Source organism: Enhydra lutris, unplaced genomic scaffold, assembly GCF_002288905.1.
Source record: "Enhydra lutris kenyoni isolate GAN:26980312 unplaced genomic scaffold, ASM228890v2 scaffoldscaffold22, whole genome shotgun sequence".
NCBI lineage: Eukaryota > Metazoa > Chordata > Mammalia > Carnivora > Mustelidae > Enhydra > Enhydra lutris.
This window is the reverse complement of record NW_019154106.1, coordinates 3,239,758-3,262,305: the sequence shown is the minus strand read 5'-3', so window position 1 is coordinate 3,262,305 and position 22,548 is coordinate 3,239,758. Positions and strand designations below refer to the sequence as shown.

The following is a 22,548-nucleotide window of genomic DNA, read 5'->3' as shown; positions in this document are numbered from 1 at the left end:
GGACGCCGCTGGCCCACGGCGGGTGGCCTTTGCGCTCACAGGCACGCGCGTCCGAGCGGCTGCAGACAGGACGGCGTCCCCAGAACCGGCTCGGAGCCCTCTGCACTCCTGTCCTTAATCGAGGGAAGCGAGGGGCAAAGGAACGTGCGTCCGAAATCCCTGAGTAGGCGAGGAGCCCGTACCTCCGTCCCCACCAGCGAAGCCCAGGACGCAGCGCGGGCGAGAAGCGGGAGCCGGGGGTCGGCAGGTGCTCTGTGCTGCTCGGCTTTGGGGTCCCCGAGAGCCCGTGGGGTGCTGTGAGGAGAGGGGGCGCAGGCTCCAAGAACTTGTGGGCGAGATACGCAGGAAGTGCGGGTGGAGGGCGGACGCTGTTCGGTGAAAAGTCTGTCTGGGGGGTGGGGGGAGCCCAGGAGCCCAGGGCGTCCTCTAGACGGACACGCTGAGCGCCCTGTGCTCCTCTCCCGACTCACGCGTGCGGGTGCTGTCAGGACCCGGATTCACGTTTGAATGTGTCTCGGGGACTTCTTTCGGCTCTGTGGCCGATTGAGGGAGTCGGAGCCCTGAAGCCCGTCCCGCCCGTGTCTGTGGAGCAGCTGGCTTCCGCCGAGAGCGGGGCGCACCCTCAGGGACAGCACGGGGACGGGGTGCTCATTCGATCGTCTGGCCTGTGCGCTGGGGTGGGGTGCCGGTGCTGCCCCCACATCGGAGACGGAGGACACAGAGACCAGTGTGCGGTCGGAGAGGTGAGTTGCTGCCCAGCACGGAATCATGGCGACTGACCCGAGGATGCTCCTCTGAGCACGTGTCCTCGTGCGCGCTGCGGGGGGCCCTTCCCCGCAGGCCCCTTGGAGTGGCCCCGCGCCGGCGAACCGTCGCCCGGCCTCCTCACTGCTGGGCGCCGAGCACTGAAGGGGCCTGTGCAGGGGGAGAAACAAACAAAAAACAAAGTAAATATTCTTCCCCCAACCCCTGCTGGAAAGTAAACCTCCAGGGCGGACGGGTGTTCGGCCCGGCGGCGGGAGCAGGTCAGGGGGAGACTGGCTGGTTGACAGGTGTGCGGCAGGGGCGACCGTGGGTCCAGAAGCAGCACAGGAACAAAAGTGTTCAGGGAACCACGGGTGCGTTGGGACCATATGCTGTGCCTGAGGCACAGAGTGGTAAGCAAGGAGGCTGGAGAGAGAAGCCGGCGGAGCCTGCAGAGTGGGCCTCGGGAGCCGCCCCCCAGAACAAGGACACATTCCAGAAGACGCTTGTGTGGAGTAGCGTCAGAGCGGCCAGCCGTCAGTTAACATGGGGGCGAGGAAGGAGGTGATGTGCCCAGGTGTCTGGCCTGGACGGCTGGAGGGATGCAGTCCTGCACTGCGCCAGGGCGGACAGTCCGCTAGGGACAGGAGCACGGACGACACTGACGGACTCAGTTTGAGGAAGATAGTTTGAGCCTCCTGGAAGACATGGACATGCGTCGTGGGCAGGTGGACAGTTGCCCAGATAGTGGGGCGGGGGGTGGCAGCAGTGGTGGCAGCCTCGGACACCGGTCGGGCAGGCATGGTGTGTCGGATGGGCAGGGGACCTAGGATGGAGCCGTGGGAGCACCAACAAGTATGCGATGAGCAGAGAACATGGGAACAGGATGAGGCAGGAGAGTGGGAGGGAGGAGGTCGGGGCTCCCCCATCGGGCAGGTGGCAGGATTACTGAAACCTGCCTGGGACCAGCCAAGATGAGGCCATCGCTGGGGTCTCAGCCAGAGCTCTTGCTGTGAAGTGACGGGGTCGGAAGCCACGGTGCAGGTAGGAGAGCGAGAGAAAGAACCAGCGACTCCAGGGAGAGCCGTGCGTCTGCATGGGCTGTGAGCACCATGCTTGTGTCCTGTAGCTCTCCCAAGTTTAGGAAGAAGAACACGGAAGGGAGGCTTGGTATTTCTTTTTTTTAAAATACGATGAAAATGCATACTTAAAATTGAATAAAAAGGAGTCTAAGTTGAAAGTCTCATTTCCAACCCCCTTTCCCAGCCACATTGGTAACCTTCATTAGGTGGGTGTCTGTAGTTTGTCTTATGTGCGTACAGAAAATACTGATACGTGTTTGCTTTTACCCAGATCGAGATCACCGTGAAATACTGTTCTGCACCATGTTTTTTTTGATTCAAAGTATATAATCTTGATTATTTCATCGCTAAATACTCAGTATGAGCATAAGTTTTGTCAGTGTTTGTTGCTTAAAGAAACTGACAAGGAAACATAAATTATATATATTGGAATTTTTTAACTGCTTGTGAATTTTATTTTGATGCTTGCAAGTACTAGTCAGTGTTTGAAAATCCAGTGCTGCTGCACTGATAAGTGGCTCCCAGTAAGTCTAGTGAGCCCGTGAGCCCCGTTCTACAATTCTGCTTTCTCTCTCGGTGTTCCCTGCTTCCTCACACGCATGGATAGGCAACTGTATATAACCTTCCTTTAAAGGGGGGAGGGGCGTGCCTGGGTGGCTCAGTTGGTTGAGTGTCTGCCTTCAGCTTGGGTCATGATCCCAGGGTTCTGGGATTGAGCCCCATGTTGGGTTCCCTGCTCAGCAGGGAGTCTGCTTCTCCCTCTCCCACTCCCCCTGCTTGAGCGCACTCTCTCCCCCTTTCAAAAATACAAGTAAGATGTTAAAAAAAAAAAAGATTTACTTATTTTAGAGAGTGAGTGAGTGAGAGAAGGGGCAGAGGGAGAGAAGCAGACTCCCTACTGAGCGCAGAGCCTGGTGTGGGGCTCGATCTCATGACCCTGAGATCATGACCTGAGCCGAAATCAAGAGTTGGACACAACCGACAGAGCCACCCCGGCACCCCCTCTGTGACCTTTCTGAGCATACCTTTAATAAGACACTGGGGCTTCAGAACTTATGATTTGCTCATTCATTTTGGTATATAAATTTCCAGTTTTCTTTTCAAAGTTTGGCATGCTTTTAGCTTCTACAGACAGAAAATAATCCAAGCCTGCCCGGCAAGTCCGTTTTTCAGGTATTCCTTTCTGATTACTAAAAATCAGAGCCCGTTTCTGTGTGTCATGCGCTCTGCTCCCGCATGGGAAGGACATGGTGTTATCTGCCTTCCGTGAAGCTTTACTCTTGTCTCAGCAGGTTAGCAGAATAGTGAAAAGTCCGGAAGAAATAAAATGGAGCCAGTGATGGAGACTATCAAAACCAAAGGCTGGAAACGTAACTCGTAACTCGGGATGACCAGGGGACCAGGGCAGGAGAAGGGGATGGGTCAGGACCTTGGGGGGCGGGGTGAGGCTTCACAGCTGCTTTCTACCCAGAGTCCTCCTCCTGCAACCACTGGGACGACCATGTTCGTCACTTTGGGAGCTGAGTGTCGCATCTGAGCCAGGGGACTTAATTTAAAATTGGACCGAGTGTGGATTTTGATCAGTAGCGTCTGGCTTGTATGACCTGAACCTGTTACCCAGGTCTGAACCTCTTGTCCAGGAAGGACAAATACCAACATTTCCAAGCACTGTGTGAAACCAGGTTCTTAACCTGATTCTGATGGTTCAGTGTTGCTTTTCTGGTTCTCAGTCCGAGGAACGTCAAACAGAAGCACGAATCTGTTTTGCTCGGACTTCTGTTTTATGACCATGAGAGTACTCCAGGGATGGGTGTATCTGTTCCCTTCCAAGAAATACTTCAGACTTCGATCCTCGTAACTAGAATGTCACTTTCCTATGTTCGGCTTGCCGTGTTTCTTAAATAAACCTCTTTTCTAAAGAGGAGAAAGTGGTCGGTGCTGACCGGGCGGGTCACTCGTGGACTGCGTTTGGGGCCGGTTCTGCTGCCTTTGGTGCTGCCTGCAGTGGGAACACAAACACGGTCGCATATGAACATGCTTTTGGAATCTTACACTTTGGAATTTCCTGTCGAATGTTTATCCGAACTCCTCAGTTTAAATTTGGTTGATGCTTTTTCACTTGAATTCTTTTGTCCGAAGAGAAAGGTTTTTCTTTGAGTAAGCATAATTGTCAAATCTTAGAAATTGATTTTCTACCATCGCCAAGGCAGTGTATCATGGAGTGGTTTGGGCTGTTGAATTTATTGGAAGAAACACTTACATTTAACCAAAATGATGGGAAATAAATACATTCTCTTCATAGGTGAACAGAAGACAGTTTGGGATCTATGAAAAACGTCAGGGACTTCAGACTCAGACTTGCTTTGATGAAGGAGGAGTTACAGGAAAAGTGAGCCAGTGGGGGTCTGCAGTGAGGGGCTTGTAGCTGAGTGCAGGTGGGGCAAGGCGGTGATCCCTCCACTGCCAGGAGCCCACTGCCAAGATCCAGGAGGCTCTCCGGTGACCGGCTCCTCCTAACTGGGGACTCGGGAGCGACCAGCTCCTCCTAACTCGCGGGCATGGGAATGGTGGGCTCCTCTTGGCCAGGGGGTGCGGGAGTGATGGGCCCCTCCTAGCTAGGCGGGGACACAGGACTCACCCAGGAGGCTCTGCGGTGGTCAGTTCCTTGTGGCTAGAGCATGTCAGAATTTTGGAGCACCGTTTCACTCCTTCTGAGTATCCCGTGTCCGCTTGCTGTGATTTGACTAGGTATTTCATTCAAAGCCAGTGAGATTTGTTTGTAATAGAAAGGCTTTTAAAAATAAAACACTGATATTCAACTCTCCTGGACCCATAGTCCGGGACCCTACCAGGGCGTCTGCGTAGTGGCTCTCTGCCCTTCTCGTGGCTCCCCTTTCTTCCTCCCCTGCCTGAAATCCCACCACAGCCTGGCTAGGCCCTGGCTGCTTTCACTTTATTGTCCTCAGTGGGCGGGACGCCGCACCCAGTGGTGCCTTCTCTGTGCGCATTCATGGCCAGTGGTCCCGGGCCCCGCTCCTCCAGGCAGTTCTCCCGCCAGTATTCCTTGGCCGTCCTGTCTGCATTTCACTTCCAGTGAGGCTGCGACAGATCCGAGGAGGACTCCCATAAACGCCCACTGCACGTCTCCCGACTGGTCTGGGTCTCTGCTGGGCAGCCTTTCCTCTCCCCGTGGAGGAGCCGTGCACTCCCAGGATGGGCCGCCCTCTGCGCCACCCCCGTGCTCTGCTCCCAGCTGCTCAGAGTGGCCACCCGGTCAGTCCTCCTCTCCCCTGGGTTCTTACCACAGAGGGCCTTTCTCGACCCGGATCTTCCTCTTTCTCTCACCAACCCCCCCACTCCCTACTCAAGGCTTTGCTGCTCCTCCCATGCTCTGCTGACTCCTGTGCAAGTCAGGCCTCCAGCCCCGCTGCTGCTCCGGGACGGCTGTGCCCACGGCCCCCGCTGCCCTCCACCTCAGCGGGCCCGCCTCTCCGTGAGCATCAGCTGGCCTGGGTGACTGTCCTCCTGGAAGCATTTGACTCCTGACACGGTCCCTTCCTGGTTTCCTCCTGCTCGCCGGCTGCTCCCACTCTGTGCCTCATGTCCCGCATGTTCGGTGTCAGACACCTGCCTGAGCCTCACCTCTGTGTGCCCACGCTCAGTGCCACGTGGTTTGCCCGCAGTGAGACTGCCCTCCTGCCTCCGCCGCCGTCCCCAGGAACCCCAGCAGCTACACTGTCTACCTGATGCTGCCACGGCCTGTCTTTAATACCCCGCACAGGACACAACCTGGACTGGACTGTCCGAGCTCCCTTCCACACACGCCCTGCCCAGAACCCTGCCATCCTCAGGAAATGCTGCCTGCCCGTCCTTTGCTCCGGCCGGAGCTCTCGGGCCCTCCTGGGCCTTGCTCGCTCGTGGGCCCATCGGCTGTCCTGTGCGGCCTGTCCAGAACCGGCCGGCTCCTGCGCCCTGGCTGTGTTAGGGCAGTGCCTGACGCCCCCCCCCACTTCCCCCGTACAGGGAATCCTTTAAACTGATGAAGGACACGGCAAGTGGTGTGTTGGTTACTTGTGTTCCATTTTGAAAACTCTCTCTTGGCCTCAGGTTCTCTAACACGGGTCTTGATTCAGACCCTCGTGTCTCCCAGGGCCGTGGCAGCTCTCCAGCTGTGGGCCTGGAGCTGGCTTCCCACTGTTCTCCTCCTCCTCCAGCCCCGCTCCAGCGCGGCTCTCAGGGCTTTCTCCGACCCTCCTGAGCCCGCCCTCTGTGTCGAGCACCGCCTGGGCTCCCTGTTCAGGGCCCTCAAAGTCTGTAGATGGACGACTCCCAGCGCCGTCGGGGTAAAATCGGACTCCTCATGTGGTGCGCGGGGGTCTTCCGTCCCAGCTCTGCCCCCGCCCAGCCTCCCTCACCCCGTCCTGCACAGCACCCGGGTCGCAGCCCACTGACGCCCTTTTCCACTCCCAGACACCTTTGTGCTTCTGTGAAGAGGCTTTCCCCTGCCAGACAGCGGGTTCCTGTCCGGATTCAGCCATGCCACCCTCTCCTCCGGCAGACCTCTGGGGCCCCATGGCCACCTCCCGTTACAGATGACCTCGACGCCGCTCCCGTGGTAGCCGGGGCGTTTCCTGCTTGGAGCGCTGACCACACGGGGGTCACTGCTAGGAGCACCCTGAAGGGGCCGGGCACGCCCGTCCGGTGTGGAGCTGGAGCGGACGAGCGGCCAGCTCTGGAATGGACAGTGGCTGCCTGTCCGTGTGCAGCCTAAACTCACTCTTTGACTGGGCTCATCCGCAAACAGCAGCGCAAAGGTAAGATTTAAATATAGAAAGAAATCAGCCCAAATATATAGCCAGGCCCCCACGAGAGAAAAATACCCTTCAGTACAGAAACAGAAGAGAAACCCAGTGTGTGGTCAGCGTGAGTTGGCCTGGTTCCCTGGCCTGTGGTGCTCCAAGCACCAAGCTTGCAGGGACAGTGGGAAACTTGGCTCCTGCACTGGGGGGTAGCAGGGACTAATGTGTCCAGAGGAACTAGAACTAAAATCAGACTCGCTGTTTGGAGCTGGGTTCAGATGAGGCTCCCCACGGAAGGTCTCTGTCCCCGGTGCACTGGGGCTTTATAGGAAGTCGTGGGCCTTGGGAGGGTAGGAAGCACTGCCTGGGCTGGGCCACTCATGGGATTCACATCGTCTGTAAGGAACAGGCAGCAGGAACCCTCAGTCACCGTGGAAACCTAGCTCTGGCCTCAGGCCTTGGGACACTCGGAGGGGCAGCCGCTAGACACCAGGCAGGGAGGGACGCGCCAGCAAGAAAAGCTGCTCAGGCTGAGCTGGAAACCAGGCCCGACGCTCCGAGTGCGCACCTACACAAGTATGCGTTTACTCCGTCTGCAGTCCAGCAGCGGTCAGCATGAGTCTGCTTAAATGCTTAAACAGATACATGAACATCGTGAAGAGAAACAGGAAGTGGTAAAACAGGAGCAGAAGGGAAGCAAGGGAAGGAGGGCACGAGAAAGCGTCCTACAGTTCAGTTTCTGAGGACGGTATCGGCTAGCACGATAAACTTTGCACCCCACATAATCGGAGAGCAAAGCGGTGAACTGACCCAGATCGCGGCACCAGGCCCTGGCCCGGCGAGCCCCCCCCGACCCCCCCGCTGCCCCCATTGGACTTGCCCGCCACGTGAGCGATCGCAGATCTCACCAAGACTGGTTTGGATCAGGTTCTCTTTCACCTAAACACGAGCGGTATTTTCTGATAGGAGATCTCGGTGACTAGATGCAGATCTCTCGGTGTTAGGCATTGAAGGTCGCTGGTTATTTACAGCAGGAGATGAAAATCAGAGTATTTGGCCTAATTCACTTTGGCACATAGGAAAGGAGTGTCTGCAGCTCGTGAAAGAGCGGGAGCCGGTGGGAGAGCAGGGCCCCCTCGGCACCGCTTCCCGGCCGCGGCGGGCCTCCTCCCCCCGCTGCCCGCTGGCTCTCTGGGACGGCGTGGCTGTCCACGCCACCTGGGCAGGTCTGAGGACACGTTTGGATTATTCTCATTTAGTTTTACTGTCCTTTCTTTGTGGCTCTGCCTTGACACACTGAAGTAAAGAGTTGTCAGGGTTCTGGAGTGGGAGCAGCCTCGTCTGTAGAGAGCTGTGTGTGTGTGTGTGTGTGTGTGTGTGTGTGTGTGTCAGGGAATCGTGGTGAAATATATATAAAATAAAGGAAATGTTGCAACCAGTTGATTGACATCTGGATGATTTCAGTGAAGGCCCCCTCGCCCCTAGCCAGGCCCCCCTGGGTGGCCCCGCTCAGCTATGAGGACCCCCCCCCCCCATTGCCAGCCAGTTGCTCTGTTGTTTTCAGTGATGCTCTGGGGTATACATGTCTCTACAAACTAAACTGATCCAGTTCTGGCTCCTTCTTAGGAATGGTACAAAGTCGGTGTCCGTGTGTGTCCTGATCCTGGGAGGGCTCCTCCCGCGGCCGTCACAACCTCGTCGTCCTGCGCACACAGCAGCCTGCCGCCTCGGTTGCTCTCCACCCTCTTGACGTTCAGCACAGCCCCCCTGCTCTCTGGAGCACCTGGGTTTAAACCTGGCCTGTGAAGTCGTTGTCTTTGGGAGGAGAGTAGGAGTTATCTCTTGTGCTGCCCCCCGCCCCTCCCAGTCTCTGCACAGGCCTAGGGACAGCTGCAGGCTTGGAATGACACCCCTGGTCCAGGAGCTGAGCACTTGGAAGGCGGGTGGCAGCCAGGGGTCCTCTCCAGCCTTGCAACCACCGTCTCCGAGACCAGGGGCAAAGATGACCAGGACCCAGGCTTCTCAGCCTTCCTGTTCCACCAGGGTGCCAGCCTCTGTTTCCTGAGCAGGCTGAGCAGAACCTGGGAGCCTTGCTTTCTAGCACTCATGCCCCGCATGTGGCCTCTATACCTGACGGGCATCTGGGGCACGGCGAGGACACTGGTGTCCTGCTCCCACCTCCGGAAAGCCCTAGGGCTTGGGGGCTGGGGGACATGAGAACCCCATGCTCTTGCTCCTGGGGGATGGGGCAGACCCATGCTCTTGGCTACAGCCCCTGGAGGGGAATGTCCACCTCCCTGAGATGGGAGGAAGTTGCAGGGGAGGGGCGGTCAGATTGGGTTCAGATATTACAGACTCACCTTTCTTACTGAATTTTGTAGGTGTTTTCGAGTAGATGTTCCTTCCTTTGTTGTGTGCCATTGGATGGTTTTGGAGGCTTTGAGTATTTGCTCTTATGTATGATTCTCCCCAGGTTTCCGGAGAGGCAGGTGTACAGGCCTTTTCATGCTGTGATCCTGGAAGCTGATCACCCACAACTGTGGGTTTTTGAAGAAGCAGGTCTGACTTAGAAGGCAGATTAGATATAATGACCGTTAGCGTATTGTATCCATGAAAATGCTCAGGGTCTGTAAATTACCTGCCTCCCCACCCCCTTCAGTCTGTCCCCTGAAGTAACTGCATTCAAGAGAAAACACTCCAATTTTACTCTTTTCTGTCGTTGATTGTAGCAGTACTGCCTGTTCTTTTCATTCTCCCTGGACGAGTACAGTTGCCCCTTGAATATCTTGGGGTTCGGGGTGCTGATTTGCCCCCAAACATCTGAGTCTAACTCTGGGCTCCCCCAGACTGAACAGCTGATATCCTCCTGTTGACCAGCGGCCTTACTGGCGACGTGAGCACCCGGGTCACACGGACCTTCTGTGCTGTATTATATACACCATCGTCTTAAAGCAAAGTGCTCTAGAGAAGAAATTTTAGGAAAATTACAAGGAAAACGCACTGACAGCGCTGAGCCGCAGGGACGGCTGCGTGTGTCCGTCCACAAGGCGGCGTGTCAGCGCCTGCAGCTGCGCTGTCTCCTGGGACACGCGGGTGTGACGGTGTCGCCGTCAGACATCGGAAACGAGAAGGTAACGGGAAAGGTTCCTGTCTAGGTCGAGATCGTGCGTTACTGCGTGGGACTGCTTTGGCGAGGCCCGGTGTCCTTGGGACAACTGCTTCATCATAGCCTCGCCTGTCCACTACCGAGTGAATGGTTATAAAGCGTTCACAGCCTGCCGCCTTACAGACGTCCTCGTGTAGTATTGGAAACACCACCTTCTTTAAAAAAAACTGTGATAATAGGCTGATACATGTTTTCTCCAATGGGGAGAGTGGCATTCGGTGAGGTAATGTAATTCTTCGAAAGCAAAGTTCTAAAACAACCGGCACATGATTGGTTCATGGTATGATGTGTTCATTGTATAATATGTTTGTTTGTGTGCATACGCATGTTAGTATCACATAATATGATGATACGTTAAATCTCACTCACCTTGCCCGTGCACACTTTCTAGATTTGCACGCACAGCAGGTAAGAGTATGTATGCCATGGTGGTTCTCCCCTGTCCGTTAGGTGGACGTGGGTCATTGTAAAGGTCCTCATCCTTGTGGTCCTCCCGTGGAGTAGGCTGAGAAGGGGGAGGAGGCCGGGGGGGGGGGGCGGTGGTCTCGCCGTCTCAGGGGAGCAGGCGCACCTGGTGTCGCTTTCTGGAAGTACAGTCTGTCTCAGGTTTTGCCCTTTCCTTTCTCTACAAATGTCTGTATATGCGTTGCCGGTTCTTCCGCCGCGGGCTTTGGCTTTGGTGCCCGCACCACAGACGGGTCTGCGTGCTACAGGAAGCCAGGAGTGGTCTTGAGCAAGCAGAGCCCTCTCCAGGGTACGTGATGACACCATGGTTTCTGGACAGGGTCTTTGAGTCTCCTTCCTCACGCCCAGCGCTGGCTCAGAAGCTCTCGTCTCCGTCCCATCATCCCCTGTTAGCCCCTCTGGGGTGGCGTCTGTGAGCCCTTGCATTTCTCCAAGATCCACATCTCAGAACCCTTCATCCCCCAGCTTTTCTGCCATGTCCACAATCGGTTTCATGATTTGCTACACTAGCTGTGTCGTAATCCTGGGAGATCATGCCTAACATTTGGGCCGTTTTCTCCAGCAAGAATTTATTGTTTTGGGTTTGAAGGCTTTCACGACGTTAACTGTCCCATCGATGGCGTCTTCAGTGGTATAATCCTTCCAGACTTCCAAGGCGTTCTCTCTGTCATGCTTCACTTTTAGAACGTTGGTCGTCCTTTTTGTAAAGGATCCTGGTAATGAGCCTTGCAGGTCCTCATGGCCCCCGACCCACAGACTGCATTAGAGATGTGCTTCAGGGCACGTGGGCCACCAGGACACATTCCATGTCAAGCTTGCAGGGTTGGGAGTGACCAGGATATTGTCCAGTATCAGAAGAACGTTAAGAGGCAGCCCCTTCCTGTCAGGTTACCTCCCAAGTTAAGGGACAAAGCATCAGTGGACCTGACCCGGAGAAAGTGTTCTGGTTGTCCAGGCCTCCTTGTTGCACAACCGGAGGACTGGCTGCTGGTGTCAAGGGCCGGGGGTCCGCTCCGGATACGGCCGGCCTGATCACAAAACCCACTGCCTCCCCACAACGTGCTCGCTCATTCTGCCCTCCCTGCCTTCGGTCTCGGATTCAGTTCTCTTCCGCAGGAATAAATGTCCTTTGTGGCATTCCCCCCCCAAAGTAGGGCACTTAACATCTGCATGAAAAACCTGGGCAGGCAGACGCCCCGTACTCACGGATTTCCCCTCCCTCTCCTACGCTGGAGCACATTCGGCGCCGTGTCTCGCCGTTCCAGCGTCTCGTCGTTCCAGCGTCTCGGCGATTCTCATAGTGGTGTCCGGGGAGGGTCCGCTTCCTCTGGATGGCGGAAGCTACTTCTCCTGTTACCTTGACCTGTGTTAAAGCCACACCTCTTTCTAAATAAACTGCCTGCCAGCAGTTGTGAGAGGTCCGTTTCACTGGGTTGATTTTGAGCCAGTTGAGGCTAACGGACCAGCTTTGGGGCTGCCAGCCTCTTCCCGGGGCTGCCCCAAGCCCGTGGTCTTCACAGGCTCCAGGAGCTGGCTAAGGCAGGACAGGAGGCTGGAGACGAGCGGTGGCCTCCTCGGCGTTCTCCCCTCAGCCGAGGTTCTGAGCCGCGTATCTGCGAGGTGCCAGAAAACCTCCCTGGCCCCTTGGGTGTCAGGCCCCACGCTCGGAAACACACGTGGGACTCGGGTGGGTCACGAGGAGAGCCTGTGTGCCTGCGGGGCTCTGGGGTGGCGGGCGGGTGCGGAGGCTAACGACCCGCTGCCCCCCTCCGATTTTGTTGCCACCCCCCAGGAGTTCGCAGCACTTACCAAGGAGCTCAACGTCTGCAGGGAGCAGCTCCTGGAGAGAGAGGAAGAGATCGCAGAGCTGAAGGCGGAAAGGAACAACACCAGGGTCAGTAGGCACGTTCTCGCCGTTCGCAGGCTGGCGGGGATCACCTGGGAAGCACGGCTGCTGCCTGTAGACTCGGCGCTCCTGCTCAACCTGCTTTGAACACTCTGTCGACATTTCCCCGTGGAGTCGACCCTGACTGATGAGCTCAGCATGCTCAGACCATGTTTGGGTCGTGATGAGAGCTAACACTGTTTTAACTCATTCTGGGGGTTGGGGGGGGGCTCTCTCATTTTAGACTGAATTGAAGGGATTCGTGTTTGGCCTGGCTTGCGATTGAAAGGGGTTTTTGCCCCCAAGGGAAGTGTGAAATCACAAGTGCTCTTTCAACATGCTTTTTACCTTGGCCTGTCCCACCAGCTGCTGCTGGAGCACTTGGAGTGCCTCGTGTCCAGGCACGAGCGGTCCCTGCGCATGACGGTGGTGAAGCGGCAGGCGCAGTCCCCGGCGGGCGTGTCCAGCGAGGTGGAGGTGCTCAAAGCGCTCAAGTCCTTGTTCGAGCACCACAAAGCCCTGGACGAAAAGGTGCCCGAGCCCCTGCGGCTCCCGGTGTGCACGTGCCCTGCGTCAGGGACACGCTTCGTGCGTGTGTGGCTGCAGTTCACTTTTAACCTTCTCCAGCTCCTGTACACACCTTTTCTGTGAGAGGACAGACTTCTGTATGGTTAAAATGTGGCGGTTGGTATAAATGTCTTAAGACTTACCATATGCTCTATATTGATTTGTCATGAAGAGTTGGGTTATGTAACTTATTTAGGGGAAGATTTCTCTCAAATGTAAAATTTAAAGCTGTTACAAAGTAAGTTGTTTTTCTTTTTTCCCCTAAAGATCTTATTTATTAGAGAGAACAGACGAGCTGGGCGGGGTAGCGGGAGAGGGAGGAACAGGCTTCCCGCTGAGCGGAGAGCCTGATGCAGGACTCGATCCCAGGACCCAGGGATCATGACCTGAGCCGAAGGCAGACGCTTCACCGGCTGAGCCACCCAGGCGCCCCAGCAAGCCAGTTTTCTTGACATTAACATCAGTGGAAGACATTGAAGCCATTCTGTCATGTTACCTTACGCAGATGGGTCCCGAGGGTGACTTTACGTTAAGAAGCAATTAAACAAAAACACATACACACTCAACCCCTCTGTTTCCAGGTGAGGGAGCGGCTACGAGTAGCACTTGAAAGGTGTAGTTTGTTAGAAGAAGAACTAGGGGCCACACACAAAGAGGTAAGCTGCGTCAATCACCATGGAATTTGATTAGAGGGACTGTAATTTTTATCCCTTGTTTTCATAAGAAGCATGAAGCCTGCAGTGCCGGCCATCAGGCATCACTGGTCTTTCTGACCAGCGAGCAAGCCTCCCGGGCCACTGCAGTGACCAGCACTAGGCTCTTAGCGCCGGGTTGCACGGTCCCTTATGTCCCCATCGTCCAGTCGAGAGCACTGACCTAGTTGCTGACCTAGTTGTGTTCAGGCTAGACAACATCACCGTGTGTGCTCCCCAGTCCCGTGTTTAGTTTGTAGTTGCATCTTTCCGAGAGGAATTTCTCTTTATCTCCTCACCCCGTGTTTAATTCTTTGCTTTTAGCTAATGATTCTTAAAGAACAGAATAATCAGAAAAAAACGTTAACCGATGGAGTGCTTGACATGAACCACGAGCAAGAAAATACTCCGAGCACAAACGGACAGGCAAGTCCTTAGTGTCTCTGTGTCTTTCCCCGATGTCCTCTGTGTGCTCCCGAGGGCTGTGGGAGCCAACCCTGGTGTAGATCGCGGCACTTGACTCTTTCTGGGAAGGGCTCTATCCCTTAACTCACCAAACAAGGCTATTCAAGGATTTTTCCCCCCCAGAGATCTTCCGACGGTTCTTTAAGCCACGAGGAAGACCTTGCCAAAGTCATCGAGCTCCAGGAAATCATAGACAAGCAGTCAGAGGAGCAGAGCCAGATGAAGGAGCGCCTGGCCGCACTCTCCAGTCACGTGGCAGAGCTGGAGGAGGACCTGGACACCGCCAGGAAGGACCTCATCAAGTCTGAGGAGGTGAACACGAAGCTGCAGCGCGATGTCCGTGAAGTGAGTGACGGGGGCGTTGCCGTGCCGTCGTTGAGCTGAATGGGGGTGCTCGGGGGGGACCCTGGTGTGTAGACGTCTCCCCTCAGCAGAGTCCAGCCATCTGGATCTCTTCTCCGTCACGCTCGTGTTTCACTCTGGTGCACGCGTCCGTGTCTGTTGTGCTGCTAGCCCGTGCACTGATGTGCAGGGGCATGCACTGGCCGCCGTCCGAGCTTTCTGCCCTGCCGCGCCAGAGGGCTCATGTGCTCTCAGACGTCGGCGGTCAGACCCACTGGGCAGTGGACCTTGCTCACACTTGGGTCACCAGGATCATGCTGTCAGGCCCGGTAGACAGGTACTCGTTTCTGGCAGTCGTTCCGTGTGAGCAGTGATTTATGGGAATCGAGTCATGTTTACAAAACAGGTAAAGGGCAGGGGGCTTTCTCTGGCGCCCCCACCTGTCGCTCCCTGTACGCTGTCCCTGTAGACAGAGTCGTCCCCACCCCCGGGCTGCGGGAGGACCTGTCACCCCTCGAACGTGGATGCACAGGCTTCCTTTCTGCACAGCAGCGTAGCGGGCCTAATTTCACCCAAGAGTTTAAAACAAAGGAAAACATTTGTAGGGATTATTTAGCCTCCTTAGTTATATTTTTCTTCGGCAAGGGTAGGAGATTGTGTAGCTGAGTTTAGTGTGCAGAGAATTGTGAAATTCTCTTTTTAAGACTCATCACTTGAAATACTAAGACTTCGCTGACGTAAGTTCCTCAGTAAACAGGAGGGACCTAAGATGAATCTTTAGGTGGGGGACAGGAAGGCGGGGCGGAAGGTTCTGGGCCCACTTTCTGCGTCAGACTCCCCTGGGGTGGACTTCGCTGCGAGATGGGGCTGCGGACGGTGGCTTCCAGTCACAGCAGATGTGGCGTTTCGCTTCCGTTTGTCGACAGCAGTGCCCCAGTTCTGTGGTGATCGACTGCGGTTTCATCCAGCCTTTATGCAGGGAAACGACGGCTGCGCCCCCTGATCTGTCTGGGAGAGGCCACCGCCTGCTCCGTGGAAAGCCCGCCAGTGTCGGGGCCCGTAGAGGCCGTGCCTCGTTGCTCGCACCTTCAGCTCCTGGCATTCTTGCCGTGTGGGGATATTTGATTCCGCGTTTCTTTTGTAGCGTCATGTAGGAAAGAGTAAGCTTGGTACACTTAGTGGCCAGATGTAGTATTAAGACAGCTGAGTCTTCTTTGGTTGTGTAGGGGCTTGGGATGTTTGAGGTAAGTATATTTTCATTCGTATTGGAGGCATTGGCACCTCTCAATTTTGAAGACACTGGTTTTATATTTGACTTTGAAAATCAAGATTTAGTCCGGTTTTTGTGTGTGGAGTGTATTAATGTGCATACGTTAATTATTTGCCTTTTTTCCCTTTGAAATACTTGATGTAGGCCATGGCCCAGAAGGAGGACATGGAGGAGAGGATCACTACTCTTGAAAAACGCTACCTCGCGGCACAGCGCGAAGCCACCTCTGTGCACGACCTCAACGATAAACTTGAAAACGAGATCGCAAATAAAGACTCTATGCACCGGCAGGTAGTGGCTTTCGTCGAACTTCATTTGACTTTCGTCTATTACTGATGAAGTTAAAGACCTTTTTCCTGTGACTTTTGTGTTGGAAATCAAGTCTCAGTGTAAAGTTTTTATGATCTTAGAAAATTATGTTCAAGAACTTGGTTACCTCAACTTGTAAGTTTTTACTTATTTAGGATTTTGTGCAACCTCCATTCTTTGCTCTGCTTTGTTTTCATTGCACATTAATCTGGTGCATGTTAGCATTTCTACCAGAGGAGGAGGGAATGGCCGAGAGCGTGGAGGCAGTTGGCCCCTTTTGTTGGTACTTGGGATGGGGGTGAATGGCAGGTGCAGAAATGGGCCCCTCCTGTGGTTGGGAAGCCACGCCGGCTTCTCTGCCCTGCTCGTCTCAGGTCGTCCGGAGTTAGCAGGAGAGCCAAAGCCAGCCTCTTGGAAACAAAGTGAGCTTGTCTGATATATTGTAAAGTATATTGTTAGGTCCAAGATAATAATAAAAAGTAAGATACTAGGAAACCACTCAGGATTACATTGTGTGATGCTCTTCCAGAGCACGTAAGATGTTCCAAATAATGACCGTAAAAGGTAGGCGACAAAACACTGCGTATAGCGTGCTGTGTCTTCCAAGGGTGTGTACAGATAAACACGGACACAGGTGCACAGGAGAAAGAAGAAGCCCGCACGTGAGCAGGTGTTGGCCTCTCAGGAACCTCGGCTTATCCGTGATTTTTTAAAATTTTTTTAAAAGATTTTATTTATTTGACAGACGGAGAGCACAAGTAGGCAAAGAGGGAGGTAGAGAGAGGGAGGGGGAAGCAGGCTCCTCACTGAGCAGAGCGCCCGGCGCGGGGCTTGATCCCAAGACCCTGGGACCATGACCTGAGCCGAAGGCAGAGGCTTTAACCCACTGAGCCACCCAGGAGCCTCTTAAAATTTCTTTAAAGAAACAGTCTTGTTTGAATTTTCTTCATTAAAAAAATGTTTCTTAGAACGAGAGTGTTTTTAAGGAACAATTACTCAGTTACGAAAATAACGTGACTAGCATTTCACTAGGTGAACTCTTAGAAGGCCTGCACTTCCGAGGCTGTTTGAGCTGCGTGTGGCTTACACGCCCACGGTCAGTGAAAGGCGAGGCGTCTGGTCATTTTTTAAGCAGGGTTAGGACCGAACCCTTCTTTCCTTAAGTTGTCAGGAAGAATGAGCCAGCTTCTACAGATCGCGGGTTTTCCTTAACGCCTGGGAGCTTTTTTTCTACTTAGAGACTTGGTTGAAGATGCTTAGGAGGAGCAGCGCTTTGGCAGCAGGTGTTTTGCATGTTGAAATCAGGCCCAAGAAAGTGGGTGTATGTTCCTCGCAAGAAGGAACATTGTACTCGGAAGCAGCTACCAAAACAGTGGGCTCTGTCAGAGCCCGTTCAGTAGCTCCCGCGCTTAGGGCTCGTTTCATGTCATCAAACGTGGGAGTGGCCGGCCGACGGGCTGCGTTGTGACGCTTTGCCTTCCTTCCTAGACCGAGGACAGGAACCGGCAGCTGCAGGAGCGCCTGGAGCTCGCCGAGCAGAAGCTACAGCAGACGCTGCGGAAGGCCGAGACTCTCCCCGAGGTGGAGGCCGAGCTGGCGCAGAGGGTGGCCGCGCTCTCCAAGGTGGGCTGCCTGTCCCTCGGGGCCCGGGCCGGGACTTGGAGTTGGATGGTGCTGGGTTCGCGAGCCCTAGTTACCGTTGTTCCTCGTGTCGGCGCGTCCGAGCCCAAGAAGGAGCTCGGGGCTGTGTCCCGCGCGCTTCTGTCTGAGGTCCCCAGCTTTTTTAGCGTGAGGAGTCGTCCCCGTTTTCGTTCTCCCTACGTTGATTAACCCCAGTTTTGTCAGCTGTGTACTGCCCTGTTTCCGGAGGGCTTGTTCTGACGCCCACTGCTGCTCAGGGGGATTCAGGTCAACACCTCAAAGCTCGAGACACGAGCTTTGGCTAAAGCAAGGGTCGGGGCGCCTGGCGGGCTCGGCCGCTGGAGCGTGCGCCTCTCGGTCTTGCTGCTGTCAGGAGAAGCCCCACGTGGGGCGGAGAGATTACTTTAAAAGAAAGGTTCGATTTTTCCCAGAAAAATGAAAATCCTATTCTCTTTTGAAGGTGATCCAAATAAGTATGTAATACCAAAATCTTTAACTCATTCACGGGTTTGAGAGATACGGGCTAGCATGTGTGCGACACAGCCTTGCCCTCCCAGTCCTCGGCATCCACGGGGTGGTGGGGGCGGGCGCCAGCAGGCGAGGACGCAGTGTCCAGCTGTGATGTGGCTGCTGAGGTCGGGGGGGTCCGCGTGGGAAGAGGAAGCACAAATCCCAGAGAACAGTCCAGCCTTCCGGGGCGCGGGCACCCAGCAGGCAGAGCGCCCTGCGAGGGAGCCCGTAGGGAGGCGCCCGCCAGTCCTCACGCCTCACCTGGCTCCGGTTTGTGAGGGCCCCAGGGAGAAGGGGACAGGACGGTCCCAGGTGCTGTTCTCGAAGGCTGCCCTTAGCTCGGGCAGACGGTATCGGGGGCTCACAGGACTGTTCCCGAGAGCAGGCTCGTGGCTACCAGCTTGTAACAGCCTCTCCTCTCCTCTCCTCTCCTCTCCTCTCCTCTCCTCTCCTCTCCTCTCCTCTCCTCTCCTCTCCTCTGTGATCTGCGTGTAAAGTCTCCGTTTCTTTTCTCCCCCTGTCATCGCTTCTGTCCCCGGTCGGCCTTGTAGCCTGACCTCTTGTCTTCGGGAAGCTGTGCTGCTAAGGAAGCTAGGCTGTTCGAACTCACTTCCCAGCTTAGGAAGGTAGCGCACGCGCGGCTCCTTGCTCCTTGCCGCTTCCTGCTGTCTGTGCTGAGCGAGCCCGGGAGACAGCCCCCGGCCGGGCCGGGTAGAGGCCTGCGGGGAGGCCCCTCTGCGCGGGCAGAGGCCGGCACCGGCCCGGCTGGGCCTCGGTGGCCTGGTGCTTGGCGCTGCGGCGCGTGTGGCTGCACGGGGTGCGATCCGGGCAGGAGGAGAGGCTGCCCCGCCCGGCGGTATGTGAGCCCCGCACAGAGCATGTTGCGCTTGTGGCTGTCCCGCGCTGGCGCACAGCATGCTGGCACGGACGGGGCCGCCTGTGGGGTGACAGTGTCTTTGCCGACAGGCCGAGGAGAGGCACGGCAACATCGAGGAGAGGCTCCGGCAGATGGAGGCACAGTTGGAAGAGAAGAACCAGGAGCTGCAGCGGGTACGTGTCCGGGCACACAGGCTGCGCACCGGGCGCTGCTGGGGGAGGCGGTGCCTCGTTTCCCGCTTCTCCCCACCCAGGCACTGGTCCCCTTCTTGACTCCGTCGGGTGTAGAGTTAGTGGCCTCCTCTGCCAGCTGTGTGCTGGTGGGTGCAGCCACCACACAGATCATGTCAGGTCAGCACTGGTGGCGTGGGACGAGAGCGGTGCCCCGGGGCAGTGCTGCTGGGATACAGAGAGCCCATGTCCCGTCGCTCTGACTGGCTCATCAGCAGAGCTGCTCCGCGTGCAGGTGGGATCTCACAGGTGCCCTCAGCCAAACTGCTGGTGCTGGCTGGGGTCCGAGAGGATTAGTCCGCTCGCCTAGGCCATGACATTGAGGTCCCGAAGTCAGGTCACGGGCTGACCTTGATCCTCAAGTCCTGAAGTCTCGCTCAAGATGTAAAGGCACCAGCCAGGATAGCTTTTCCCGAGAAAAGCACGACCGTCCTTGAGCTGTGGAAGGGAGGGGGTGCGCGTCTGTTGAATCCCCAGTCTTCACTGGAGGAGTTGCTCACGTGTCCGTGTGGAGAAACTCAAGCCAACCGGGCCATGGCCCCAGTCAGCTGGCCCCTAGCCGTAGGCCGGCAGCTCACGGCCATCAGATTGTGTTTTCACCAGAAGCATATGTGCCTGGCCAGGGGCTGCGGAGGATCACACACGGGAAGGGAGGGGTCTTTTTTTTTTTTTTTTTAAGATTTTGTTTATTTATTTGACAGAGATCACAAGTTGGCACAGAAACAGGCAGAGAGAGAGGAGGAAGCAGGCTCCCTGTTGAGCAGAGAGCCTGATGTGGGGCTCGATCTAGGACCCTGAGATCATGACCTGAGCCGAAGGCAGAGGCTTAACCCGCTGTGCCCCCCAGGTGCCCCCGGAAGTGAGAATTCTGTCCCTGGCCACAGGACTGCAGCTTAGGTAGCCCTGGCCCCCATGTCACACGCACACGCGTGCACACGGGCAGACGCTCTCCTGTTAGAGGATTAGACTTAAGCTGTTCGGGGATGGACTCACTGCTTCTCGGGGCTGGCCTGTCGTCGGGAAGGACAGGTGTGGAGATGGGGGTTCTTTCCTAACTCAGGCAATTCAAAGCCAACTTTTCATCTGTTTTGCTTTAAAAATCCTCAACCACCGCTTCCTTTCTGTGGGGTGTGGTGGGTCATTTCGTAGTTGCTGTGCACGGCGGGCTTCTCTGTGCTCTGTTTCATCCTGGCAAGAGGAGAGGTGCCAGCACCCATGTTTTAGAGACGAGGAGGCCGGCACAGAGGACTTGACCCTGTTGTCCAGTCTGTGGTGCGTCTTTGTGGGCTCACTCCTCCTACATGGGTGGCACGCCTGGACAGCCCCTCTCCACCCTGTCCCCTCTGCCCAGGAGAACCCGCTGAGCCCTGTCCCCAACTCAGGTGATGCTCTTGGTCACCGTCCCGACTGCTGCCCTGGGCACTTCCTGTTCCCACGCCTGAGGTCTTGTCTTCCTTCCGGATCAGGGCCAGCACAAGCTCTGTAAACCGGGAAATGGGTGATGGTTAGGCAAACACAGACTATCAGCTTTGTTACTACGTTCTTAAATTCCTTGAGGTAGTTAGTTATAATCTTTGAACATAAATTTTCATTATAGAACATTCAGGCGAAGTATGAACACGCAGAAAAACAGCTGCAAGTCTCTGTTGCCGCTGAAGTTTTCTCCAAAATGCGTTTTTTTTACCTTTTGCTTTGTAAATTGGTTCAACCTCCCCCCCCACCCCGAATCCAGACCCAAGCTTCTGTTTACACACAGGAAAGTTCCTCCCCCCGTGTGTAGATAAGCTGATCCCCTTAAAAATACGCCCATTCCTGCCTGTAAATCTGCCTCCCGAGTCGTCTGTTAGTAACTCGTGACATGCCTGCAGCCCTGTGAGTGCTTTAACAGAAACAGTGGGACCTTCTAATTAATGCTCTCGGGGACTTGTCCCTGCGTTTCTCTGCACCGATATGTCGGTGCTGGTGCATGAGTGCCCCAAGGGTGGCAGTGGGATGGACCAGCCCAGGGCAGCACGCGAGTGAATCATGCCATTAGTCCTTGGCATTTTGGAAACACTGATCACACCCTTTATTCTTTTTAAAAAATTTTTAAATTTAAATTCAGTTTAGTTAACACTATAGTGTATTATTAGTGTCAGAGGTGGAGGTCAGTGACTCATCAGTTGCATGTAACACCCAGTGCTCTCTCCATCTCCCGTCCTCTGTAATGCCTGTCCCCCAGTCACCCCAGCACTCCCTACCTCCCCCCCAGCAGCCATCAGTTTATTCCCTAGAGTTAAGAGTCTCTTGTGATTTGTCTCCCTCTCTGATTTCGTCTTATGTTTCCCTTCCTTCCCCTATGTTTATCTGTTTTGTTTCTTAAATTCCACGTGAGTAACATCATATGGTGTTTGTCTTTCTCTGATTGACTTACTTCCTTCAGCATACTATTCTCTGTCTAGTTCGTCCACGTCATTGCAAGGGACAAGATTTCGTTCTTTTTGGTGGCTGAGTAACATTCCGTTGTCTACACACACAGCACATCTTCTCTATCCGTCTGTCCATGTTGGGAATGCAAACTGGCACTGCCACTCTGGAAAACAGTAAATTAAAAGGAAGTTTAAAACAGAGCTACCCTGCGACCCAGCAGTTGCACTACTGGGTGTTCATCCAAAGGCTACAAACATAGTGCCTCGAAGGGGCACCTGCACCCCAGTATTTAGAGCAGCCGTGTCTGCCGTGGCCTAACTCTGGGTGCTACCTTTCCTGGGAGTTTGTAATCTTTTGTTTCTTCGGTCTTAGGCGAGACAGAGAGAAAAAATGAACGAGGAGCATAACAAGCGCCTGTCAGACACCGTGGACAGGCTTCTTTCGGAATCCAACGAGAGGCTTCAGCTCCATCTTAAGGAGAGAATGGCTGCTCTGGAGGACAAGGTGGGACATCACGAGCATGCCTGAGGGCTCCTGCCCTCCATGGGAGAGCGCTCACGCTCTGCTCCTGGGGACTAGTGCGGAACGGCGGGTGACAGCTGGTAGCGGAGGCAGGAGTTGTTCTCTGACGTGGAACAGGACAGACTTTACCCACTCACTGAACTGACTTGCCAGCGTCCTGTCCTCGCCTGCCACATGTATTACTCTCCGTCTAGAGCAGGAGTCTAAACTGGGTCTGTAAAGGGCCAGAATTGTAGGGATCGGAGGCTTTTACTAATTGCGAATACTGTGTAGACTTGTGTAAAAGAACCTCCTGCTGTCAGTAATTAGCACAAAAGCAGCCACACACTGTAGGGGACAAGTGGGTGCGGCTGTGTGCCAGGGACCCTTGATTTCTAGCACCGGGCAGTGGCCAGATGTGGCCTCGTCCGCCAGCCCTGCACGGAACTTTGTGTTCTGCCCTCAGCCGTGGTGCTCTTGCTCGGGGACGAATTTCTGTCCCGCTTGGGAAGATGACACTGTAGGAGCCCAGTGTTACGTAAGGGCTTTAATCGACCAAAGACAGACATTCTCCTTTTTCATCTCCTGCCTTCT

At 55.1% G+C, this 22,548-nt stretch overlaps 1 protein-coding gene across 3 annotated transcripts in view; it reads left to right on the top strand.

Annotated features, from left to right (window-relative positions):
* LOC111149476 (PTPRF interacting protein alpha 1) overlaps nucleotides 1–22,548 on the top strand; it is an 80,158-nt gene that overhangs the window by 20,204 nt on the left and 37,406 nt on the right. For all 3 annotated transcript variants that reach the window (XM_022506568.1, XM_022506569.1, XM_022506567.1), the window contains exons 3-11: nucleotides 12,049–12,150; nucleotides 12,508–12,672; nucleotides 13,290–13,364; nucleotides 13,725–13,826; nucleotides 13,989–14,210; nucleotides 15,622–15,768; nucleotides 17,275–17,409; nucleotides 18,904–18,987; nucleotides 21,826–21,957. In XM_022506568.1, coding sequence (XP_022362276.1) covers nucleotides 12,049–12,150; nucleotides 12,508–12,672; nucleotides 13,290–13,364; nucleotides 13,725–13,826; nucleotides 13,989–14,210; nucleotides 15,622–15,768; nucleotides 17,275–17,409; nucleotides 18,904–18,987; nucleotides 21,826–21,957 — 1,164 coding nt within the window. The remainder of the gene's footprint in view (nucleotides 1–12,048; nucleotides 12,151–12,507; nucleotides 12,673–13,289; nucleotides 13,365–13,724; nucleotides 13,827–13,988; nucleotides 14,211–15,621; nucleotides 15,769–17,274; nucleotides 17,410–18,903; nucleotides 18,988–21,825; nucleotides 21,958–22,548) is intronic.